General features: G+C 47.3%; 2 protein-coding genes and 1 long non-coding RNA gene across 3 annotated transcripts in view; all 3 read right to left on the reverse strand.

Moving 5' to 3' along the window:
* Window positions 1–1212: 1212 nt before the first annotated feature.
* Window positions 1213–4315, reverse strand: LOC135366065 (endochitinase-like). Its single transcript, XM_064598712.1, has 2 exons — window positions 3113–4315; window positions 1213–2226 (listed from the first exon to the last, which is right to left on the reverse strand). The coding sequence occupies exons 1-2, from the start codon at window positions 4216–4218 to the stop codon at window positions 1911–1913; spliced, it is 1422 nt and encodes a 473-aa protein (XP_064454782.1). The 5' UTR covers window positions 4219–4315; the 3' UTR covers window positions 1213–1910.
* Window positions 4316–9438: 5123 nt separating this feature from the next.
* Window positions 9439–11074, reverse strand: LOC135366068 (uncharacterized). The gene is made up of 2 exons (XR_010414078.1): window positions 10800–11074; window positions 9439–9869 (listed from the first exon to the last, which is right to left on the reverse strand). It is a non-coding gene; the product is annotated as an uncharacterized LOC135366068 (long non-coding RNA).
* Window positions 11075–11173: 99 nt separating this feature from the next.
* LOC135366322 (parathyroid hormone/parathyroid hormone-related peptide receptor-like) overlaps window positions 11174–19899 on the reverse strand; it is a gene marked incomplete at its 3' end in the record, with an annotated part of 34018 nt that continues 25292 nt past the window's right edge. The window contains exons 6-11 of the mRNA XM_064598994.1: window positions 18270–18408; window positions 16331–16487; window positions 15057–15117; window positions 14900–14969; window positions 13111–13202; window positions 11174–11315 (exon numbers count right to left, since the gene is read on the reverse strand). Of these exons, the coding sequence (XP_064455064.1) occupies window positions 11174–11315; window positions 13111–13202; window positions 14900–14969; window positions 15057–15117; window positions 16331–16487; window positions 18270–18408 (661 nt within the window). The remainder of the gene's footprint in view (window positions 11316–13110; window positions 13203–14899; window positions 14970–15056; window positions 15118–16330; window positions 16488–18269; window positions 18409–19899) is intronic.

The following is a 19899-nucleotide window of genomic DNA, read 5'->3' on the forward strand; positions in this document are numbered from 1 at the left end:
GCTTCGACACTGTATCGGATGCGAAACATCTGCAGGACCCCATTGGCCTCGCGGTATATATGGTAACACAACTCATCGAACAGTTCCGAACGTTTTATTGGCCGACTTTGGCCGCAATGCGCTGGAACAATGTCGCAATGGGAAAACCCGATGTTAGTCTAATCTTGTCATATGGGTACTTATTAGAATAGTCAGAAAAAAAAAGTATTTCATGCGCATCTTCACTGACTTGTGGCCATGCTAAGATAGTTCACGACGCTCCATCAGCGATCTTCACAGCATCCAGCTTATCACACCCTTGATATTCAGCCCACCCTGTGAAAACCACGCAGCGCATGGCATAGTCAAAACGGTTGTCATAGTGGTTGAATCCGCAATACCATTGCTGTCAATATTTACAGCGCAAACTCCGTGAGATGCACATCGTACACGATGCAACAAATCATCAACATCATCATCACCACAAAAACATCATCATCCTCAACATCAACTTTGAAAACATCTATGCGTCGCTGTGGAACTTCCTCCTGAAGCCAGCATAGGGGCGTGCAGTTAGCCAGACGAATCAAGAGAGTACAGCTTGTACAGTGTTAGTGATCAGTTCTCCCGATCTCGGTTCGCTTTTCTTCCGCACTCCGTCAGTGGAAATTCTTCTGCGGGCAGGGAATTCATCGTCCACCGAACCACTTGATTGGCCCTTCCTTTGTTTCGATTCCCTTTCTTAGTTTTGTGCACTGCATCCTCGATTCTTCCTGTTGACTGTTTCAGCATGGGCCATAGGGGTTTCTTGCAGGCAATGTAGATGTATCGAAGAGATATGCCCGCATCTGAACGCATAGGTTACCCTACATTTTTATTTCTTAGTCGTAGCTATGATTGTGCCCCTCTTTGTTCGCATTTTGTTATCCTTACGTTTTTCAGCGCGCTCTTCGTGGAGTCTCCCTATACCGCAGGGAGCTGACGCAGCGTACAAAGATTTATGGAAGAAGCCAAGGGCAGACATTGCTCAGAGTCGCCCATTTGTTAACCTGCTACGTCTATACTCCACTTTTCAAAATAGGATTTTTTTTTTGTTCGAAAGCACTAAGAAAACGATACCATAGAGGACTGTGACAATTCAAAGATCAGCGACGTGACGTCAGTCACATCAAAGGAAGGCTAATCAGTTATCGTGGTTACCTTCTTATCTGCTAAAACAACACTAAAAAAACAGTGCATTTATTTACTTTATTCTAGTGTCTCATCTACTAACTAAAACTCTCCAGATAAAAAAGAAGCAGAAGCTCTCTGGTTGCAAGGGACGTGCGAATTTTCAACGCAAACGTCACCACATATACGGGCACTGGTAAGCTGTTTGGACATTACTTCGGCTTGCTGACTGCTGAGGGTGGCACGACAGTGACGGCGCTCAGGGGACGGCGAGACTGGGAGGTACCCGGGATCGAATCCCGGTGCCGGCTGTGCTGTCTGGGGTTTTTCCTGGGTTTTCCTCAGACGCTTTCAGACATATGTCGGCACAGTTCCCCTAGAAGTCGGCCCAGGACGCACATTTCCCCAGGGCGTCAGTCGTGACGTTGCCCACATACGTGAGGCCGACAGCGGCAAGCCCTTTCACCATCACCACCACCACCACCGACGGCGCATACACCAATACCACGACGATGACGACGATCGGAAAAGCAAGGCATACACATGCTTTCCCCGACAACTCCAAACCTGCACCGCCACTGCCGCAAGTGGCGCTGGGTGTTCTTCAAAAAACTTATTGGAGTGCGGTACAGCGTCAAGATCACCATAGGAATAGAAATCGCACATTTAGCTTCCTTGAGCTCATTGTGCAGCATTTGCTTTCGTCGAGCCAGTTTTAAAAGGAGCACACAGCAACGAGTAAACTTCAATCTGTACTCGTTTTATGAGGCAGAAAGTTTCAGCGTAACCAAATCATAAGGCGCCTGGCTATGTACGACATCATGTACTTCCGCAAGCAGGGGCCACGCGGGCCCCAGACCACCAGCGAAATCGTCCATTTCGAGGTCCCAGACGGCCATTCCTGAAATCCTCCGCACGAGTGGCCTCTTTCCTTGAATACTTTCACGGTTTTCGAAGCCGATCCACTGGTCTTCGTTGTAGGCAACGGCGCAGCGCGCCGACGTGTGGTAGTACTCTGTCCAGCTGGCGTTCGTCAGCAGTGTCTCCTTGACGTCGTAGTAGCTGACGACGCCTAACCTGAGCGTGTGAATGAATAGCGTCAATCACGATAAAGTCACCGGGAATTTACAGTACATACCGGAACCAATGGCAACGTGCATGACTCAGAATCTGATCTCTTGATAGGGTGCGGTAGACGCGGTACACTCTTAGAAATGAACTTCACCGCATAGCACGCCCCTAGCCAACCGTAATCTCGAATGCTATCGTTATCTGCCCTGATTTTGTTGAAAACGGAAGGCGTACGCCTTTTTTTGTGTGTGACAATTGTGAGCAGCACAAGTGTCACAAGAAAAGGCGTACGCCTCCCGTTTTCAACAAATTAGGGCAGATAACGATAGCATTCGAGATGGTTGGCTAGGACCGTGCTATGAAGAGCACTTCTGAGGTTACGTTATCAAAGGTATACTACACTCTAAAAACTGAACTTCACCACATAGCACGCTCTACGCCAACCATTGCCACGAATGATAGGGTTATCGCTCTCGATATGAGGAGAGAAGGAGGCGTACGCCTTTTTGTGGCAATTACCACATATCCAAATTGTCACAAACGGGCGTACGCCCTCTCTTCTCAAATCAGAGGCGATAACCCTATCATTCGTGGCAATTGTTGGCTCACAGCGTGCTATGCGGTGAAGTTCTGTTTTTAGAGTAACACTCACTAATGTCCGCGGTAAGGACGATCTCCCACGATGATTCGATAACTCTTTTGAGGACACCAATGAGAGTCCGATTCGCATTGTCGCACTTATTGGGAAGGAATTGAGAGAGAAAATGCGGTTTCGCTCGTCCGCGGGCGACGCGACGGAGGAATCCCGTTCCATTAGAATTACTGTCAAGGTAACGCCATCTTTCATTCCTTTAACGTTGACCATCCAAAGCAACCACAAACGACGCCTTACCTATTGTTGGTGAAGCCGAGAGGGCTTCCAGCTCCTTTAGCAGCCGTACCCATTCGGTGCTTTTTGGGGCTCTTCACAGTGAAGGATATTCCACCGAGCGATACGCTAAGTACGGTCCTTTTGAGATGGTCCGTCTCCAGCGAGAGGTCATCCAGAATCTCAGCCAGCCCCACCTGACCGTGACGCCTAGCACGGAACGTGGACCTGGTTGGGCTCTGACAGGTGGTCACCGGAAAACTCCGAGGATCCACGGTCTTATGGCTGTCCACGATGACGTAGTCCATCTGAGCGTACACCGAACGCGCAAGATACCCTCGTCGGCGGGTGGCGAGATTCCACGGAATAACGAGAGTCATCCGCAAATTCACCTTGTTGCAAAGAAATTGAAGAGTGTTTATAAACGTGCTGAAGTTGGATTTGGCATCGGCGCTGGGGTACCTCCAGTACACGACAACGCCATCGAATGTGTGCTCTTTCATCCACCTTATGACGCTGTTGATAAAGCTGAGCCTTGTGGCTCTGCTGCTGACCATTGTCTTGAACTGCTCATCCTCCCTTTCTCCACCCCCAACACAAATCCAGATCGTGATCGGCCTTCCCGAAGCCTTCTTCAGGGCAACCAATCGTTGGAAGCCCTTCGCCGAGACATCTACGCCGTGGTTCCTGCTCCGAATTCTGGTTCCGGTGTCGTGGATGCCTAACGACGTGTAAACGATCGCGTCGCAGTACGACGCGGTGTCATTGTCCAAGCGAAACACGTGCGGAGACGTAGCCATGGGTCGTGGTTTTATGAAGCAGAAGACGACCTTCGCCATGCCTCCATCCGGGGCCTTCTGCATCGCGATGCGTGCTTCGCGCCTTCTGGAAACGGTTGTGAGTGATGGTTCGTCGAAGGAATCGGCAAATGTGAGCGAGAAGTGTTCCACAACAGCGTAGATGACGGCAACGCCGGCACCGGTCACGGTGAGGATGGCGATGATGAGAAAAGCGACGAGAAGGAGGTTCTGCTTCTGAAGCATGTATCGTAGCGAGGATTCCTCCACAACGACCGGTCCGGCCTGTCGGTCATTCCTTTCAATCGGGCGTTGTTCATTCATGGGGTTCATCTGTGACGATCGAACTAGAACGATCGAAGGATTCCAAAGTGTGGCTTGCTAGAAGCGCGCGCTATCGGATGTCGTACCAGAAGTGGATGTAACGTGCACGAGGTTCATGACGATGACGGCGGTGCTACGTGCCAGTAGCATGTTGATCTTTTTCTTTTTTTTTCAGTCGCCAAGCACGTGACTTCGATCTAATTCGTCATGGAAGTAGGTAAGGCCGCAGGAAACAGACGTAGGGGATCGGTGCGACGGTCGCGACGTTGTCTGCCTAAGCGTGGCTGGCTACGTGAAGCAGTGCCATCACTACACTCTTAGAAATGAACTTCACCACATAGCACGCTCTTAGCCAACCATCATCCCGAATGACAACGTTCTTGCCCCTGATTTGTTGAAAACGGGAGGAGGAGCCTATTTTGTGCCCATTATGCACGGCACAAAATAGGCTCCTCCTCCAGTTTTCGACAAATCTAGGGCGAGAACGTTGTCATTCGGGGTGATGGTTGGCTAGGAGCGTGCTATGTGGTGAAGTTCATTTTTAAGAGTGTACCACCATCAAACTGTCGTGGTATAGGGCGGAGTTGCTCAAGTCCTGTGTTGCAGAGCAGGTTAAGGGGGCGCGACACTTTCCTGGCTTTATGGAGTTCCCCACACGTTTTGAGAATGTATTGTTTGTTAGAGTTTGTTTGTTGTTGAATGACTTCATTCTATTCACCAAACTACCTGATCGAATGGGTTGTTGCGTTCTATTTTCTATTATCTTTCTTTAATCGCTCTGGCGTTTAAAATTCTGGGAAGCCTCTGCTGTTCATTGCTTGACTAGTCGATACAGTGTCTACATTGTGTAATGATCAGTATCAGTATATATATATACAGGGTGTCTGCTCTAACGTGTCCAGAAATTATATTTAAAGCGAGCGATAAAAGAGAAACGAGCGCTACTGTTCAGCTACTTGACTAAAAAACTGGTGCTACTATAGTGAAGCAGTACCTGTTTCTTACTCAAGTAGCAGAAAAGTACCACTTGCTTTTCTTTTATCGCTCGCATTAAATATAATTTCTGGACACGCTAGACCAAACACCCTGTATATATATATATATTGAGTGAATGTATATGAATGAATAGATTTCACCCTCTCACATTGTGGGTGAAGGAAAGCCGCGTCTCCGAAGATGCGCAATGAAAAAAAAAAAAAAGGTGTTCCTTCACGATTTTTTTGCGGACGATCCATCTTACGAATTTTTGTTCTGAAAACGGCTCCGGTATCAGGAGACCGAAGGGATAAGATGTTCTCATTGGGACAAGTTCGTAGCTTTTATAATTAACCAGTTCATTATTGAAAGTTAATTAAGGCCTTGCCTTAGGAGTTTGCTAATGCCCTCCGAAGAAGTGCCCTTCAGCATATGCTATATTGAAATTGATTTCATCTCGGAAAAAGTGATGTATATATTTTTAATAAGTATGTTCGCATTTAGCTGGGACACTCTGTATATAGTCGAACACGTCGACATTGCGGTGCAAGCTCCGCCTGTCCTCTCTCCGTCACCTTTTTGTCCTGACGAGGGCGGAGCTTCGGCCGCAACATCGACGTGTCCCTTAACTTTTCACATGTACATAATCCCCCCCCCCCCGTTCTCTTGCTTCCTACACCTTCGTTGTCTGCCTCTCGCTTTTTCTGACTAAGTTCGCTACGGGCTCTCAAATTCTATAAAAAAAACGTTAGGTCGACTTGGGAAATTTTGGAGTTCAATTAAAAAAATTCAATTTATTTTAATTAAAATCCAATGAAAATATCTTTGCAAGATGGCAACTTCAGTTGCCACACAAGTGCCGTTTACCCCGTATTTTTCCATCGCCCCGTTTTTTTATAAAGCCCGAATGACACGTTTTTTTGAAACACCCTGTATATTAAAATAAGGAGAGCAAACACAGGCAAATTATAGTTGGTTTAATTACGAACACCTGTAGTTATGAATGCAGTTAAGATTTTCAGTTACATATTTCAATAGGCATTATACAAACCATTTGTGGGAAGCACTATTCACACACACACACTGCTTCCACGCTTAGCGCAGAAGCACATATGCCACGCTCCCCTCTTATGCATCGCATAATGACGACGTCAAGACTATCCCAACAAAACAGCTTATCCCGAACTCCCGCACCCTACTTAACCCGCTTATCTCCGGGACAACGAAATTGTTGAAGAACGCAACTACATAAGCACCGGATGACAGCGACGTCATTGTCGCGACGAGGTCGTGGGTGGACCGACCCAGTTTCTTTCCTCCGACCGCAAAGCCGAAAACAATTCCCAGAGTCATCGAGGACGCAAAAAAGATTGCAGACGACACGGCTTTCGTCACCCCAAAGTCGGTCCTCAACGCAGACACTCCGAGGACGAGGCCCACGAGCGCTTGACGGAAGATTGCAGCATAAAGTGTGCCTCCCTCGGTGTCCGCAAATGCTGCACCATTGAAGCACTCAAGAGCGCCGTAGCAGGTTGCGGACACAAGAACTGTAACGTGTGCCATACTGGATAGTGGCCGTACCTTGAAATAGTACGGCTCGTTCCAGAGAACTGTTCGCCTCATCTTCAAAATGGAACGGTGTCTCTGCAGGGGCTGTTGGTATGGTTCTACAGAGAGTTCGTTTACGTAGATAATGAAAGCGTCGAAGAGCAGTATTGAAAGGACGCCGATGACAGTGACAGCCATGTCCATGGGAAAACGCTGGTTGTAGATATCACCGAGGATCTTGGTGAAGAATACCATGCGGAGGAACCAGTGGACAAGGCCTATTCCAGCAACTGCTGTGACGGCCTTATCTAATGTGCTGGAGATCCACCTGATGCCCTTCTTCGGTGTCATAACTGCCACGAAGAGGAACGGGATCATGTACGAAGAGAGTAAAGTGCCGAAAGCAACAGGAACGGCGATCAGACTGTTGCTATTCATAGGGAGCGACATGGCTGGTGCGGCCATCATGATGGCTAGTAGGATTCTTCTTCTTCTTCACGTAGGATTCGGAGAGAGGCATGTTGGGAAGGCTCAGAATTGCAGAAATGGTTGCTGGCGGAAATGATTGGCTAGGAGAGCGGTACAACCGCTTCTTCGTAGCAGCCCTTTCACCATCACCACCTACCAGCTCCCGTGCATGGCTCAGTGGTTAGCGTGCTGGCCATGTCACGTCGAGACTTGGGAGGTACCCGGGTTCGAATCCCGGTGCCGGCTGTGCTGTCTGGGGTTTTTCCTGGGTTTTCTTCAGACGGTTTCAGACATATGTCGGCACAGTTCCCTTAGAAGTCGGCCCAGGACGCACATTCCCCCAGAACGTGAGTCGTGACTTGCCCACATACGTGAGGCCGACAACGGCAAGCCCTATCACCACCACCACCATCGTTGCAGACGACTGCGGGTATGAAGTTTTAAATCACGTAATGTAAGTAGATCGAATATCGATCGAATTGTAGATGCGTACATCAGGATATATACTCACAGTATAAAATTAAAGTAGTCTGTGAAAATTTTTTTGTCAAGAAATCTTCGCTTCGCCGTTCCAAGCACCATCCTCCATCTTGGAGAAAATTTGGTGTCATGGCAGCGCCCATGGAAAACGGTCACCAATGAAATGTGCCCAAGTCTGATTGACAGGCCGAGCCTCTTTTTTAGGCTCCTCCTAATGGCCAGACTCTCTTTGGCATACACGGCACTGGTCACACCATAGCTTTACCTGTACTTTTTCCCTCTTTCTGGTGAACCGGCACACCCGCCTAAACGCGTGCTTCTTTTTCCTCTTTCTGGAGAACCTGCGCACCCTATCGCACCCCACCTATAGCAGCCTGAGATCAAACCATTATACGCAAGCTGACCGGGAGGAGTTCGACCCAGTCGTTATGCGACACCGAAGAACGTCGCCGCGACTGGTCGTTGCCAGAGTCAATGCCGTACTCTGTATTTTTTGTTTTTGTTTTTAGGTATGCATGTTATTTATCGAAAATAACGTATGGTCTGAAAGTTGGCTTGCGTCCGTCTTGCGGCCGCGTGCACGCACCCATGTGTAAACGGCCGAAGATATTTCAAGAACAAGAACAAAAGATATTGTTTTACGACATCAATTACTTTTACTTTTTTGTCGACTCAATATGTTTACAAACAGGTGGCTCTTTATTTGTTCGCTTCTTTTTCTTTTGTAATTCCTGTTTTTTTTTAGCCGTAGCTGCGCTACATGCGAGGAACGCAAGCTCACACGCTCTCGGCCTCTACACTCTAAGAAAAAAAAGGAGTAAAACGGGGAGTAATTCCAGCTTCTACTGCAAATTGTCACTGAACTTCGCGAATGGTCTCCTGAATGCAACAGTCTATGTAAATATGTGCCCTTGGTCAATTTGATGGCATAGGGCTGTATAACTCAGCCAACTTAGCAATTTTCCAGCCACATAGAGTAAGAAACAGTTAGCGCAACTTTCTTCGCGAATTGTGCCCTATGTATGGCGCAAGATTTTATATCACTCGATATATCACGGCTGACGGTTTGCTTCAAAGTATTTTCATGCACGCACACGAATTATGTACCTGGGACTCTTACAACAGCGCGTGAAATGCAGTCTCCACTCTGTGACATTCATTTTCTCCCGTGCATTTACTCCCGATAGGGACTATTTTTTGTGGCAATGCATTTAGTCCCCAAAAGGAGTAAAAGTACTCCTTTTTTTCTTAGAGTGTACGCGGGGTGCGGTCGCTGGATAACGCTCGCATTTTGGGTCCCCTAGTCTCGCGTAACGTTTTCTAGAACCCTCTCTCATCTCGAGCTGCACCTACACACGACCCCACTTTGTAGAAAGCAGAATCTGCACTGTCAGAAAGAAGGGTGGAGAAGCACTTGCACCTTTTAGTAGGTAATAGTAGGGTTACCGCTTCTGGTTCGGTGAACGTGGGGGGGCGTGCGCCTTTTTGTAGCAATTTGGATACATGATCATTGCTTTTACCACCTTTCTACACCCTTTATCAGACGCTATGTTGACCTAGGCGGTAACTATAGAAGTTACCACCTTTTCACACCGTTTTTTTTCCTTGGAGTGTGCTGCAAACTATCGCAGCTTCACTTATGAATGCTGGCCCCCTGTAGCTGGTTGCAGCAGGCCAAGATATATCAAGTGGCCGTTGACACAATCGTAATAGGACCAGACGACACCCACGAGACGTGAACAGTATGATAACAGCACATTTATAATAATAATAATAATAACACACGTTCTTGGTATTTATTCTCTGGATACACAATTATTTTTTGTTTTTCTTTGTTTTTTTCGCCATTTAACAGGAACCGGTATTGCGGAGGTCTCGACCATGAACTGCCCAATGCATTCTAGGAGCGTCCGCAAATGAAGAATTCCTACGACCATATGCGACCTTTCGAGATATCCGTTCAGAGTTCTTTTATTGCCGAATCCTTGGGTTCCTCTTCGATCTCAGCCTTAATGTCCGTGTAGACACACAACGCAATTGCTCTCAACCAGGATACTGGGCAGCTTCCGGGGGATGAGTCGGAACCGTGGCATAGGGCAACTCAATCGGTGCCTTTCATTTTCAAGATTGTAAACTTCATATCTTCGTACAGCGTGTCACACCGGATATCAGCTATGACAGGTAGCTCCCTAAAGAAGAGAACAATACGTCATATACATCACAAAGAGCGTACAAGTATTCGTCTTGGCGGCCAATAAGAGTCTATATACCCGTGCTGGCCTGCCATGCTAGACATTAATACAGGTGCAGCGTTTGTCTACATGTAAAGCTCTGAAGGGGGATTCGATCCTTTTGATGTTCCGAGGCTTTTGTTTTGTTACCTCCGTGTTAGCGCCGCGAATCAACTGAGGCTATGAGCGGCTGGCGTGCAGACATGGACTATATAGGACAGCAGGAATGAGTGGGAGACAGAGGGCTAGTATGCGTCCTGGGCCGTCTGGAAGCTCTACCGGAAAACCCAGGGAAAACTTCAGGGAGCATAGCTGGCGGTAGCATCCGAACCAGTTACTTTCCAGTGTTACAGCACGACCTTGGAGCGGATGCTTTATCCACTCAGCCGCGCCGCCGGCAAAAAAAAAAGTCACTTATTTTGCGCATCATATCGCAAAGTAATGCGAGACCAGCGAATCCCGTTATTCGAAACGATCAAAATGGCGGTGTCGCTAAGAGCAGTTGAGACGCTGCTCCCGAGAGGGCGTTGTGTGACGCGCAACACTGAAATGGCCGGGATCACGGTGAGCTGTTCCGCAACAACAGCCCCTTCAGTGTTGCGCGTCTGGGGAGCAGCGACTCAACTGCTCTTCGCAACACCGCCATTTTGATTGTTTTGAATACGCGACTCGCTCGTTTCGCATTATAACTCTGCGCTACGATGCTCAATCACTTTGAAATCTCGGGATTGAATCTCCTTCAGAGATTTCCATCTGCATTGAGCAATTGCCGGCACGGCTTGCCAGCCCGTGGTGAGCTTTTAGAGGTCGTCACAATGTACATTATACACAGTAATACAGCCTTTCTATAACTTATCGTACTCCGAACCACCAAGCGACTTATCTCACCTAGCGACTCCTTAGACGGCACCGCCTGTTCCGTTGGCGATGCCCTGCTAACGAGGGTGAAGGACTGCGTAATTAGCGACAGTTGCCTGGGTGCATTGTTGGGCACAGGCCGGACTCGACGCCACGAGAATCTTGACGGGACCAGGGCCTTTCGCGCCTCCGTTCCCACCTGCAAGGAGGACCGGTCCCCGGACAGCCTCCTTCGATCTCTGCTTCCAACGGCGTCTCCTAGGCAGAAGGAACCGAAGAGAGACTCCAGGCGTCTACTCACCTCCGTGTTGAGGAAGCAGTATAAAATGGCCACAAGGAATCCCTGCAAAGACGGGGTTTGTTGTCGATGTTGACGTGCCGTATAGCACTGGATGACCTGTTACCTGGAAGGACGAGAAGAGCTGGTCTATGTAGAGCCAGACGAGTTCTAAGAGGTTCCCTGCTGCAGCCAGTGACATTCCCAAGAGGAAGGCGTAGTGGGCTCCGAAGAGGGGCACGAGGACCAACGTTGACTTGAACCATTTTCTAAAATACGGGAATAGGGAATAGAATGGAAGTAGGGAAAGCAAATGTGTAAAGGAAATAAGCTCAAATTGAAAATCGATCATAAATTACGTTACGATGACGCCGCGCCCGAAAGGGGTCAAGCACAGCACTCTCACAGCGCAAGGACATGCACATACCATGTATTCACAGGAGCGGCATCCCCAAGGATTACTCAGAGGGCGGAAGTTCCGCTGCGTCCTACTTTGAGCATTCGCATGATGCCGGGATACCGGGAATGGCGCGCTACGCACATAGCAGACGACACCATCGACACTGTCGTCTGCTACGAAATAACTTCTGCTTCTGCTTGCGTATTCTTAGGATATCGCTCGTGTGAATACACGGATAGGGCCGTATTCTTAAACTCCCTGCTCTGCTCTATGCTCTAAACTCTACGCTCTGGTCCCCCTTCAAATCCGCGTATTGATCTTTCGCCTTTGGGCCAGGATCTTTCGCGGTGGAGGGAGGCGAAAGGGAGCCGGTCCTTCATTTTTGGAGAAGGGCCCCTTGATAACGCGGTCCGCCCCTGGGTGGGCCGTGTCTTTGAACGCGCGGCCGATAACAAGGTCGTCGGGGCAGTACCGCTTGCGGTGCTGTTCCGGGAAGATCTTTTCTTGATCTTAAACGATCCTCAACTCAACCCTCCACTTGAGCTGCTCCTCGAGCCATTCCAAAGTCGCTCTCGTCTCGAAACGCCCTCGAACGGAAGAAATCCTTCGCGCGTTCCTCAAGTGCTTCACGGCAGCACTGGGCGCATTAAGTAGCTACTCTCTTACTCCTTCTCGGGAGCTCCGAGTTTCGCGCTCCTGGAGCAGCTGTTAAACGGAACTTGGACGCTTGAACACGCTCGCTGTGCTGCTGTTATCCCCCCCCCCGTTTTTTCTCTACATTCAATGCTCTGCTGCCGCTCCACTTCCTGCGTTTTCTTTCTTCGCTTTCGTGGAGAGGAGGGAAGAGGTCACGTGACGGAGCACGATCCACCCTTTTTCGTGCACCCTCGAAAAGCTCGGGCGTGAAGAGCGCTCTCGAGTACGAAACTCGGAGTACGAGCGTAACCACGTAACGGTAGGAGTGCCAAACACACTCTCCGGAGCAGCCACTTAACGTGCCCACTGGTGTTACCACCAGTGGAGACCAGTGGCTCCCTCAAGTGGGGGAACGCTTCTTTCTTCTGCTCCCAGGAGTCGTGGGGGATGCCGAGTCGAGGCTCATTTCAGAATACGGCCGCTTATTCAGGTTTCTCAGCCATTTGAAGCTTTCCGTCTTGTTTTTCGGCATCCGTCCTATTTTAGCCTTCTCGCGGCGTAAGGTCACCGACTAATTACCATTATTATTCTCCCTGTTGGCAGCGCCATTCTCAAAGTCGGCTTTCCCTCACGCTTCGTTGCGTGAGGTGGAGCCTGCTTTGAGAGGGGGGTCGTGAAGTGAAGTCGACATGCTGTTTGTATATCAGTTTTGTAAAGTGAGCAATAAGTGTGCACACAACGTGACGTAAAGACGTAGAGTCGCGTTCCGATGGCTGTTGTTGCCAGCCCAATTTTCTCATGTAATCATTGTATGAAAGTTAATTCCTTTAATAATATGGTAGATACTTCACAAAATGTGCTACTTAGTTGCAAATCCAGCTACGGGCAATCGAAATAGGCTGTTTCCGAAAGTATAGTTTGCCACCTGCTACTAGTGCTTTGACAGAACGAGAAATCCTGTTGGTGTTATGCTTTGATGGCATTGTGTTTGTGATAATTCCCCTTCTTTGAATAGATATATGGAATACCTGTAACGATATCGTCGGGCCTCGCAGATCTGTGGCGTGAACAGTTTCACTAAGAGCACTCTGGTGATGTTGACGAACATGACGAAGTTCGCCTGGAAAGAGAAATGTCAGCGATGGAACATTGACAACACCGAGCACAGACATGCAAGGTGTTAACGCACAGTATGTGGGCACCCCTGAAACAGTGACACCCCAAAGGACCTCTCAAGAGGGGGGCACCTATCGTAACGGCGTTTGTGTCCACTAGCAGACGACAACAGGGAATTTCATTTTCGATAACCACAAGTTTTGTTTTCCATACGTTCCACAGGAAGAAGGAGATATCTTTATCGTGAAGTTCTGCCCACGTGACCGCTAGTTCACAGCAGCCCCCGTTGCAAAAAGGCTGAAACCAACTCCCGTGCAGAGTTGTGCCTAACTCGTTACAAGTAACTCGTTACGTGGTAACGGTTACTTTTTTTGGTAACGAAGTAACGATTCAGTTACTTTTTAAAATATGGTAATAGTAACGGACTCAGTTACAAAAATTGGTAACTCGTTACCGACGTTACTCGTTCCTTTTGTTCAGCGCGGGGGAGCACATTTGGGCACTCCGTGTGACGCAATGCGTGCAGATCTGACCTGCGTGACCCCGACCATGTGTGACTCATAGTATTTGCAGTCCCTCGCTGGATGTGTTGTTGTCTTTTCTCTTGTTTCCGTAATCTCCGACCATCACTCCTACCCAAGAATTTGCACCAATTGTGCTATGGCTACAAAAAAACGCGTTTCGACTTCTAGCCTTTTCTTGTCTTTGCTAAGCTTCTGAGCGCCCTAAATTATGACGCAACCCCTCGTCTGTTTTTGGGAACCGTTGCTGATCGGTGGCACGAAAACCGCTGTCTTTTCTTGTGTTTTCATAATCTCCGATCACCCCTAGAGTCACTAAATAGGGGTCCACGGAGAAGGTCCAGGCAAACTGATAGAGAATCATGGTCCGAGAATCAGGGGCCGAGAGACACGGAACACGAAGGATGGACGTCAAATTCTCAGACTCAGGAAAAGGTTTATTACAATAACTCAGACTATATACCCAAGACGCGACACAGAGGGGGAAGAAGACAAAACGGAGGGTCACTAATCACGTTGCCACGTGTGTCGGTCAGCTTCTTTTGAAGTGCAATTCCTCATTAATAAAGAGTTGAAGACAAGTGACGGCATGTTTGTTGGCTCTTTTAACTATGCGGCGGTAAAGTAAAAGTAACTCGCTACCTGTGAGTAACGAGAACTCGTTACTTTTCTATGTTGGTAACGAGTAACGTATTTAGTTACTTTTTTCTGAAGTAACGGGTAACGGTATTTAGTTACTTTTTTTTGGTAACGGGCACAAGTCTGCTCCCGTGGCATAGTGGTTAGAATGATCGTTTTCTACGCCCAGACTGGGAGGTGACAGGGGTTCGAATCCTTGCATCGGCTTTGCTATCTGAGCTTTTCCCTGGGTTTTCCGGAGACTTTCAGACGAATGTCGGTACAGTTCCCCGTGAAGTCGGCCCAGGACGCATACTAAGCCCCCTGTCCCCCACTCCTTCCTGCTGTCCTCTCTCCATATGTCCACGTCTGTACGCCGCTCATAGCCACAGTTGCTTCGCGGCGCTAACACGCACAAAGAGGCCGAATCACAGCTGTTTGTATTAACGGTGCGTTATTAGCGTGACGTCACAGAGACGTTTTAACGTTCGAATAATGTGGGGCACTAGTAAGTATACACAGAGAGCATCGGTTATTGATAGTTGAAATGGAATAAAATTACCAGAATGGAAACTGTGATTGGGCCTCGGATTATCCAGAAGTAAGCGGAGTTTTCATTGGTTGTCCAGCAACTGCACAGGAGCATAATGAAAAGAAGTAGTGAGGTCAAAGCCAGTAACATTTCCCTCCTTCACAAAAATGAGCATTAATGGCCTTACAGTGTATCTTCCAGGGTAGCTCGGACGATTATCCACGGTATCACGAACACGACAGGGAGACCTGCAAAACACATTGACACTTGTCGGAATTTTTTTTTCGTTTCTGGGCGGAAACTCCACAAGAGAATGAGTGTGGTTGGCGTCAGCTAAAAAAAAAAGAAGGAAGAAGAAGAGCAACAAGAAGGGACAACAATAATAAATGATAAATCGATAAAATAAAAGAAGCGAGATTTGGCATGTCAGTCGCCGTGTTGGCTTCCTGAGCCCAAGATCGCGGGTTCGATTCCGGCCGAGGACGGTGGCAATGTGAGGGATGTAAACATTGTTTCCAGCACCGTCTGTCGGAGATTTCCTGCGCACGTTAGAGAACCCGCCCGGCCCAGGTGGTCGAGGTTATCCACGGTCGTTATCCGCGGTTATCCGCGGTATCTGCAGCATGTGTCCACACACAGTTGTATGGGCGGACTCAGCTTAAATCTAATCCCAACCAGGCCCTGCTTGCATCCCTGCTGCATTCATCAAGCAGTTTATCAGCAGTCATATCATTCCCATTATTTTGTGTCTTTTTCTGTCTCGTCACTGGGAAATGAATTTGACAAGAAACGTCCTGTAAAAGCAGCAATGAGCGGAGCAGCGCGGCGTGACCTTGGGTGCCCTGCTTAGAGGAATTAAAGACGCAGTTACCTTGACATCGACACAAAAGGAACGGTGTTCATCCGTTGCGTCGTTCGTGACTTATGAGCGAACGAAAGAGCAATTTACATTTTTCCTTTCTCTCTCCTTCTCAAGAAGGCCGACAATGCGGAGCGGATTGGTCCTGTCAAACGATCTCCCGCGATGATTGGACAAATCGCTTGAGGAGACCAATGAGGGACCGCTCCGCATTGTCGCGCTTTTTGAGAAGGAGAGGGAAAGCGTAAATTGCTCTTTCCTTCGCTCATAAGTCACGAACGACGCAACGGATAACTCCCGTTCCTTTTGTGTCGGTGTCAAGGCAACGCCATCTTTCGCTCCTCGAGCGGAAATGTTTTACATTAATTTTGAAATTAGATTTATGATTTAAAGACTCCGGTACTGTTCTCTAGAAGATTTCGGACAAGAGAAAAATGAAATATGAAGTTCATACGGAATAATTTGCGAACTAAAACGAGGTTCATTGGCGGAGGCATCATGCAGGCACTAGTATTTGAACCTTTGATATTGGGCGCGCGCACGATTAAACTTCCGTAATTACTCAAATGGGAGAGAGTAATCCTGCCTTGACGTATGCTCACCCCATCCAAGGATGACGTACTTCATTATCCCAGAACTGTCCGTGAAGAATGTGAGGAACACGAGGTTGTGAAGGTAGAGCCCCTCCATAAGAATCCAGCAGTAATTGGCCATCAGTAAGTAATGCCAGATGCTCGTGAACGCCTTGCAGTCAACGTTCTGCACAACAGAATGCCCGGTAATGGATGACATGCAGGCATGAGCGATTAGACACATAGGGCGAATCCCGTCGATATTTCTTCCGCTTTGCGCGGGGCTGCAATGTGCCGCGATGACGGACGACTGTACGGATGAATGGAAAATTATTCATTTTGATCCTATAGAGAAGGCAATTGCTCAATGCATAAACGCTCGACGTATAAAGCTTTCGTACTTTCGACTTTATTGCGAACACTTTCGCTAGTTCATTTACGCTAAGCGCAGAATTAAGTTAGAATCCCCTTCCCTCATCAGTTTGTAGTGTTGCCTGCACTGAACATTTCTACCACGTATTAGACCACCATTTTTTTTGTAACCGCGTAACCATTTATTATGTATGGATCATATTGCATTGTATTTATACTATGTATACCATTGTGTAGCACCCTATGTGCACCATTGTACTTATTTTGTGTGACCCACTCCCTTCCGTAAAGTTATTACGTTCAGGGTATCACAAATAAAAAAATCACTGAATTACTCACATAATTAAGTTTCACGTAAACTGCTATTCTTGAGTTGTATCTAACCAGTTTTGTAACGTACGTTTCTGTGCAAAGGTAACAGGCACTTGTCCTGTGCAAAAGTGAAATACACTTACTACACTTGAAAGTGTAGAAAAGTAAAAGACCCCGTGTCACGTTTCCATTTTCTTTTTTGCTGTAATTTCTACACAATGAAGTACATGCAGCGAAGCTTTCAACTGTTTATTGACGCAAGCTTTCGTGCAGAACCTGCACTTCATCAGGTTCTTGGAGGTTGACTGCCTCTTGGATTTAAGTCTGCTGTAATTTCTATGAAGAATACCAGGAAACTTTATTACAGTTTCCTTGTGTCGCATGCCGTGAGAATGCTTTAACTGGCGTGGCAGTCACCTGCAGCTTTCCTCATTAACACTTTAATCTCATCACCGCGGGGAGAAATTATTTAGTGCCCGATTTCCCTTGGTCCACGAACGGAGCTGCACTGGTTGACAACTCCCTCAACTCAGTCACATTATACGTCAGTTCCCATCGTTTTCTCAAGGTTATTTGCAGTGTGAAGTGTATCGTGTCAGATCCAGAGATATCTCAACTTAAAGCTAAAGAATGAACCTAATGACTGCGTCGCGTCTCATTAAAGTTCATTATCATATAAATGGGTGTACAGATCGGCCTCCTCCAACTTGGGAATTGTGGAAAAAGAAACAAAGGATTTGTCTCCACGCACTGTAGCGTGCAAGTTGGAGAAGACAGCAAGACAGCAGAGCACAGGTGTCAAGGGGTACTACCCAGAAGGGTATTAGAGAAAAGTATGGGGCAACTGACGTATAAACAGGGGGTGAGCTTTTAGCGTGCTTCACACCCTCTAAGGATCACGTTACCTGGGAAAGCCAATGAGGAGGCTCTGCACACGACATGCTACAATCACACCTCTTCATGAATTACGAAACTATGCAATATAGGCGACTGTAAAACGGAAACCGGAAAAAATGTAGTGACGTCACACGGATGTCCCCCAATTGCAGCTTCACTTTTCGGGGGAATATAGGGCGCCCATTGTTGCCAGACTGTCGTTATTTTATTTTCCCGCCAATTACCGGTATGCAAGACGAGGTTCGACTTTAATTTCGCGGTGAATTTTTTGAAAAAAGAAAATAACATTCGAGATGTATGACGGTTGAAAAGCTTTTCTTTTTCTTTTTTTCATTATCGTGTTTTTATGCAACTAAATAGTAAACTGTAGCGGTAGATAATGACTTACATTCTGACTGAAGTCGAGATTGGTGCTGAGCCCTACGCCGTCCACAAAGATGGCGTCCTTGACCAGGACAGCCAAGGCGCGCAACATGAACGAGAGGAACAGGTGCATGTGTAGGCTGTTGCGAGGGCATCGGAGTTTTCTGCGTGACAGTTCCGGAAACATGAAATTGTGCGCGGACCAATATAGAAAATATGGCACACAACTTTATAGTTTGACATATGTACTTATTCTTTTACAGGAAACGAAAGTGAATGGTCGCCTAGTGAAATATCGAAATATGGACACAGCCAGCTCATTTTCAGTGCACATCATCTGATTTCCAAGATCAGAAATGGTGACCGATTCAGAACTGCAGGCACCGATCGCGGAGAACTGAGTGATTCCCCCATATTTTGCAGACGCCACGTACACCATTATCATCATCATTAAAATAAAGCTATTGTTTTTACTTACGATGGCACGGGTTAATTGTGACCAGTGGACAGCTGAGGGGCACAACGACAATAAAATTGATAATAATAATAATGATAATGATAATAATAATAATAATATTAGTAATGGCGACGATGATGAAGTGTTTGGACAACATTTATTATTTTATGTGCCAAAGAATGGCAGGTAACGCCCGTTAAGCTCTTCTTTCTTCTTCTTTTTCTTCTCTAATTCTAATCTAATCTATTCTAATCTTCTATTTCGCTTTTCTCGCACCCTCGAATTCCCCCTCACCCCACGCATTTGTGCTGGCACGTGCGTGCAGAAGGTGGTACACAGTACCAACACGAAAGTAACCCAAAATTGCCCAGCTACAGACATGTACAAATAAATGAAAACGCGAAAGAAATATAGTGTAATCATGGAGCTCAACCAGGTCACAGGACAACAAAATACAAAACCCGGTAACAGAACTAGAAGACTGTCCGCTGTTTTCACTTGGGTTCCAATTTCGCAACTTTTCGGCAGTCCCGGATCCAAGATAAGCGCGTAACGTGAAAAGTAAGACACGGTAATTAGCTAATGTAGCCATTAACGACGCTTTAGCGAGTGCTACCAAGCGACGCGTACTGCGTAATAGAGGAAGTAAATTCTCCGGGCTTTCTACTTCATTCTGCCCATTTCTTTCTCCATAGCACGACCTTCACGCGGTGCAGTTGGGGTATTTACTATCACCGTTTCCAAACTTCGACACATATTTCTTATACGGAGTGCCTCCAACAGGCTCCTGGTCAAATAAAAGCGCTGCGGCTTGAGATCAGTTCCGGGGAAAAAATAGCCTGGGACGATAACAGGAAATATGTATCAAGAGAAGGAGGCAGTATATGGGATGGACAACGTCAAGGGCAGGAGACGGTCCTTATCAATCGTGGTGCATGTGCACGATGGGAATTCTCCTTCTGCTTCTTCTTCTTCCTCACAATCCATAATGTTCCGTTTGCTTCATTTCCTTTCTGGGTGTGTTATAGTTGACTCGAAGGACGCATGCATCACCCGCGACAATACCGGCAGACTCATAACATCATACATGTCTGGGTCTGGGCTACCCGTCATTATCGACAATCCTTCCTTCTTTTTTTTTTCATTGAGGCTTCTTTCTCTCTTTCTTTCAGTGTGCCGGAAGTGCAGGGCATAAAAT

Source organism: Ornithodoros turicata, chromosome 8, assembly GCF_037126465.1.
Source record: "Ornithodoros turicata isolate Travis chromosome 8, ASM3712646v1, whole genome shotgun sequence".
NCBI lineage: Eukaryota > Metazoa > Arthropoda > Arachnida > Ixodida > Argasidae > Ornithodoros > Ornithodoros turicata.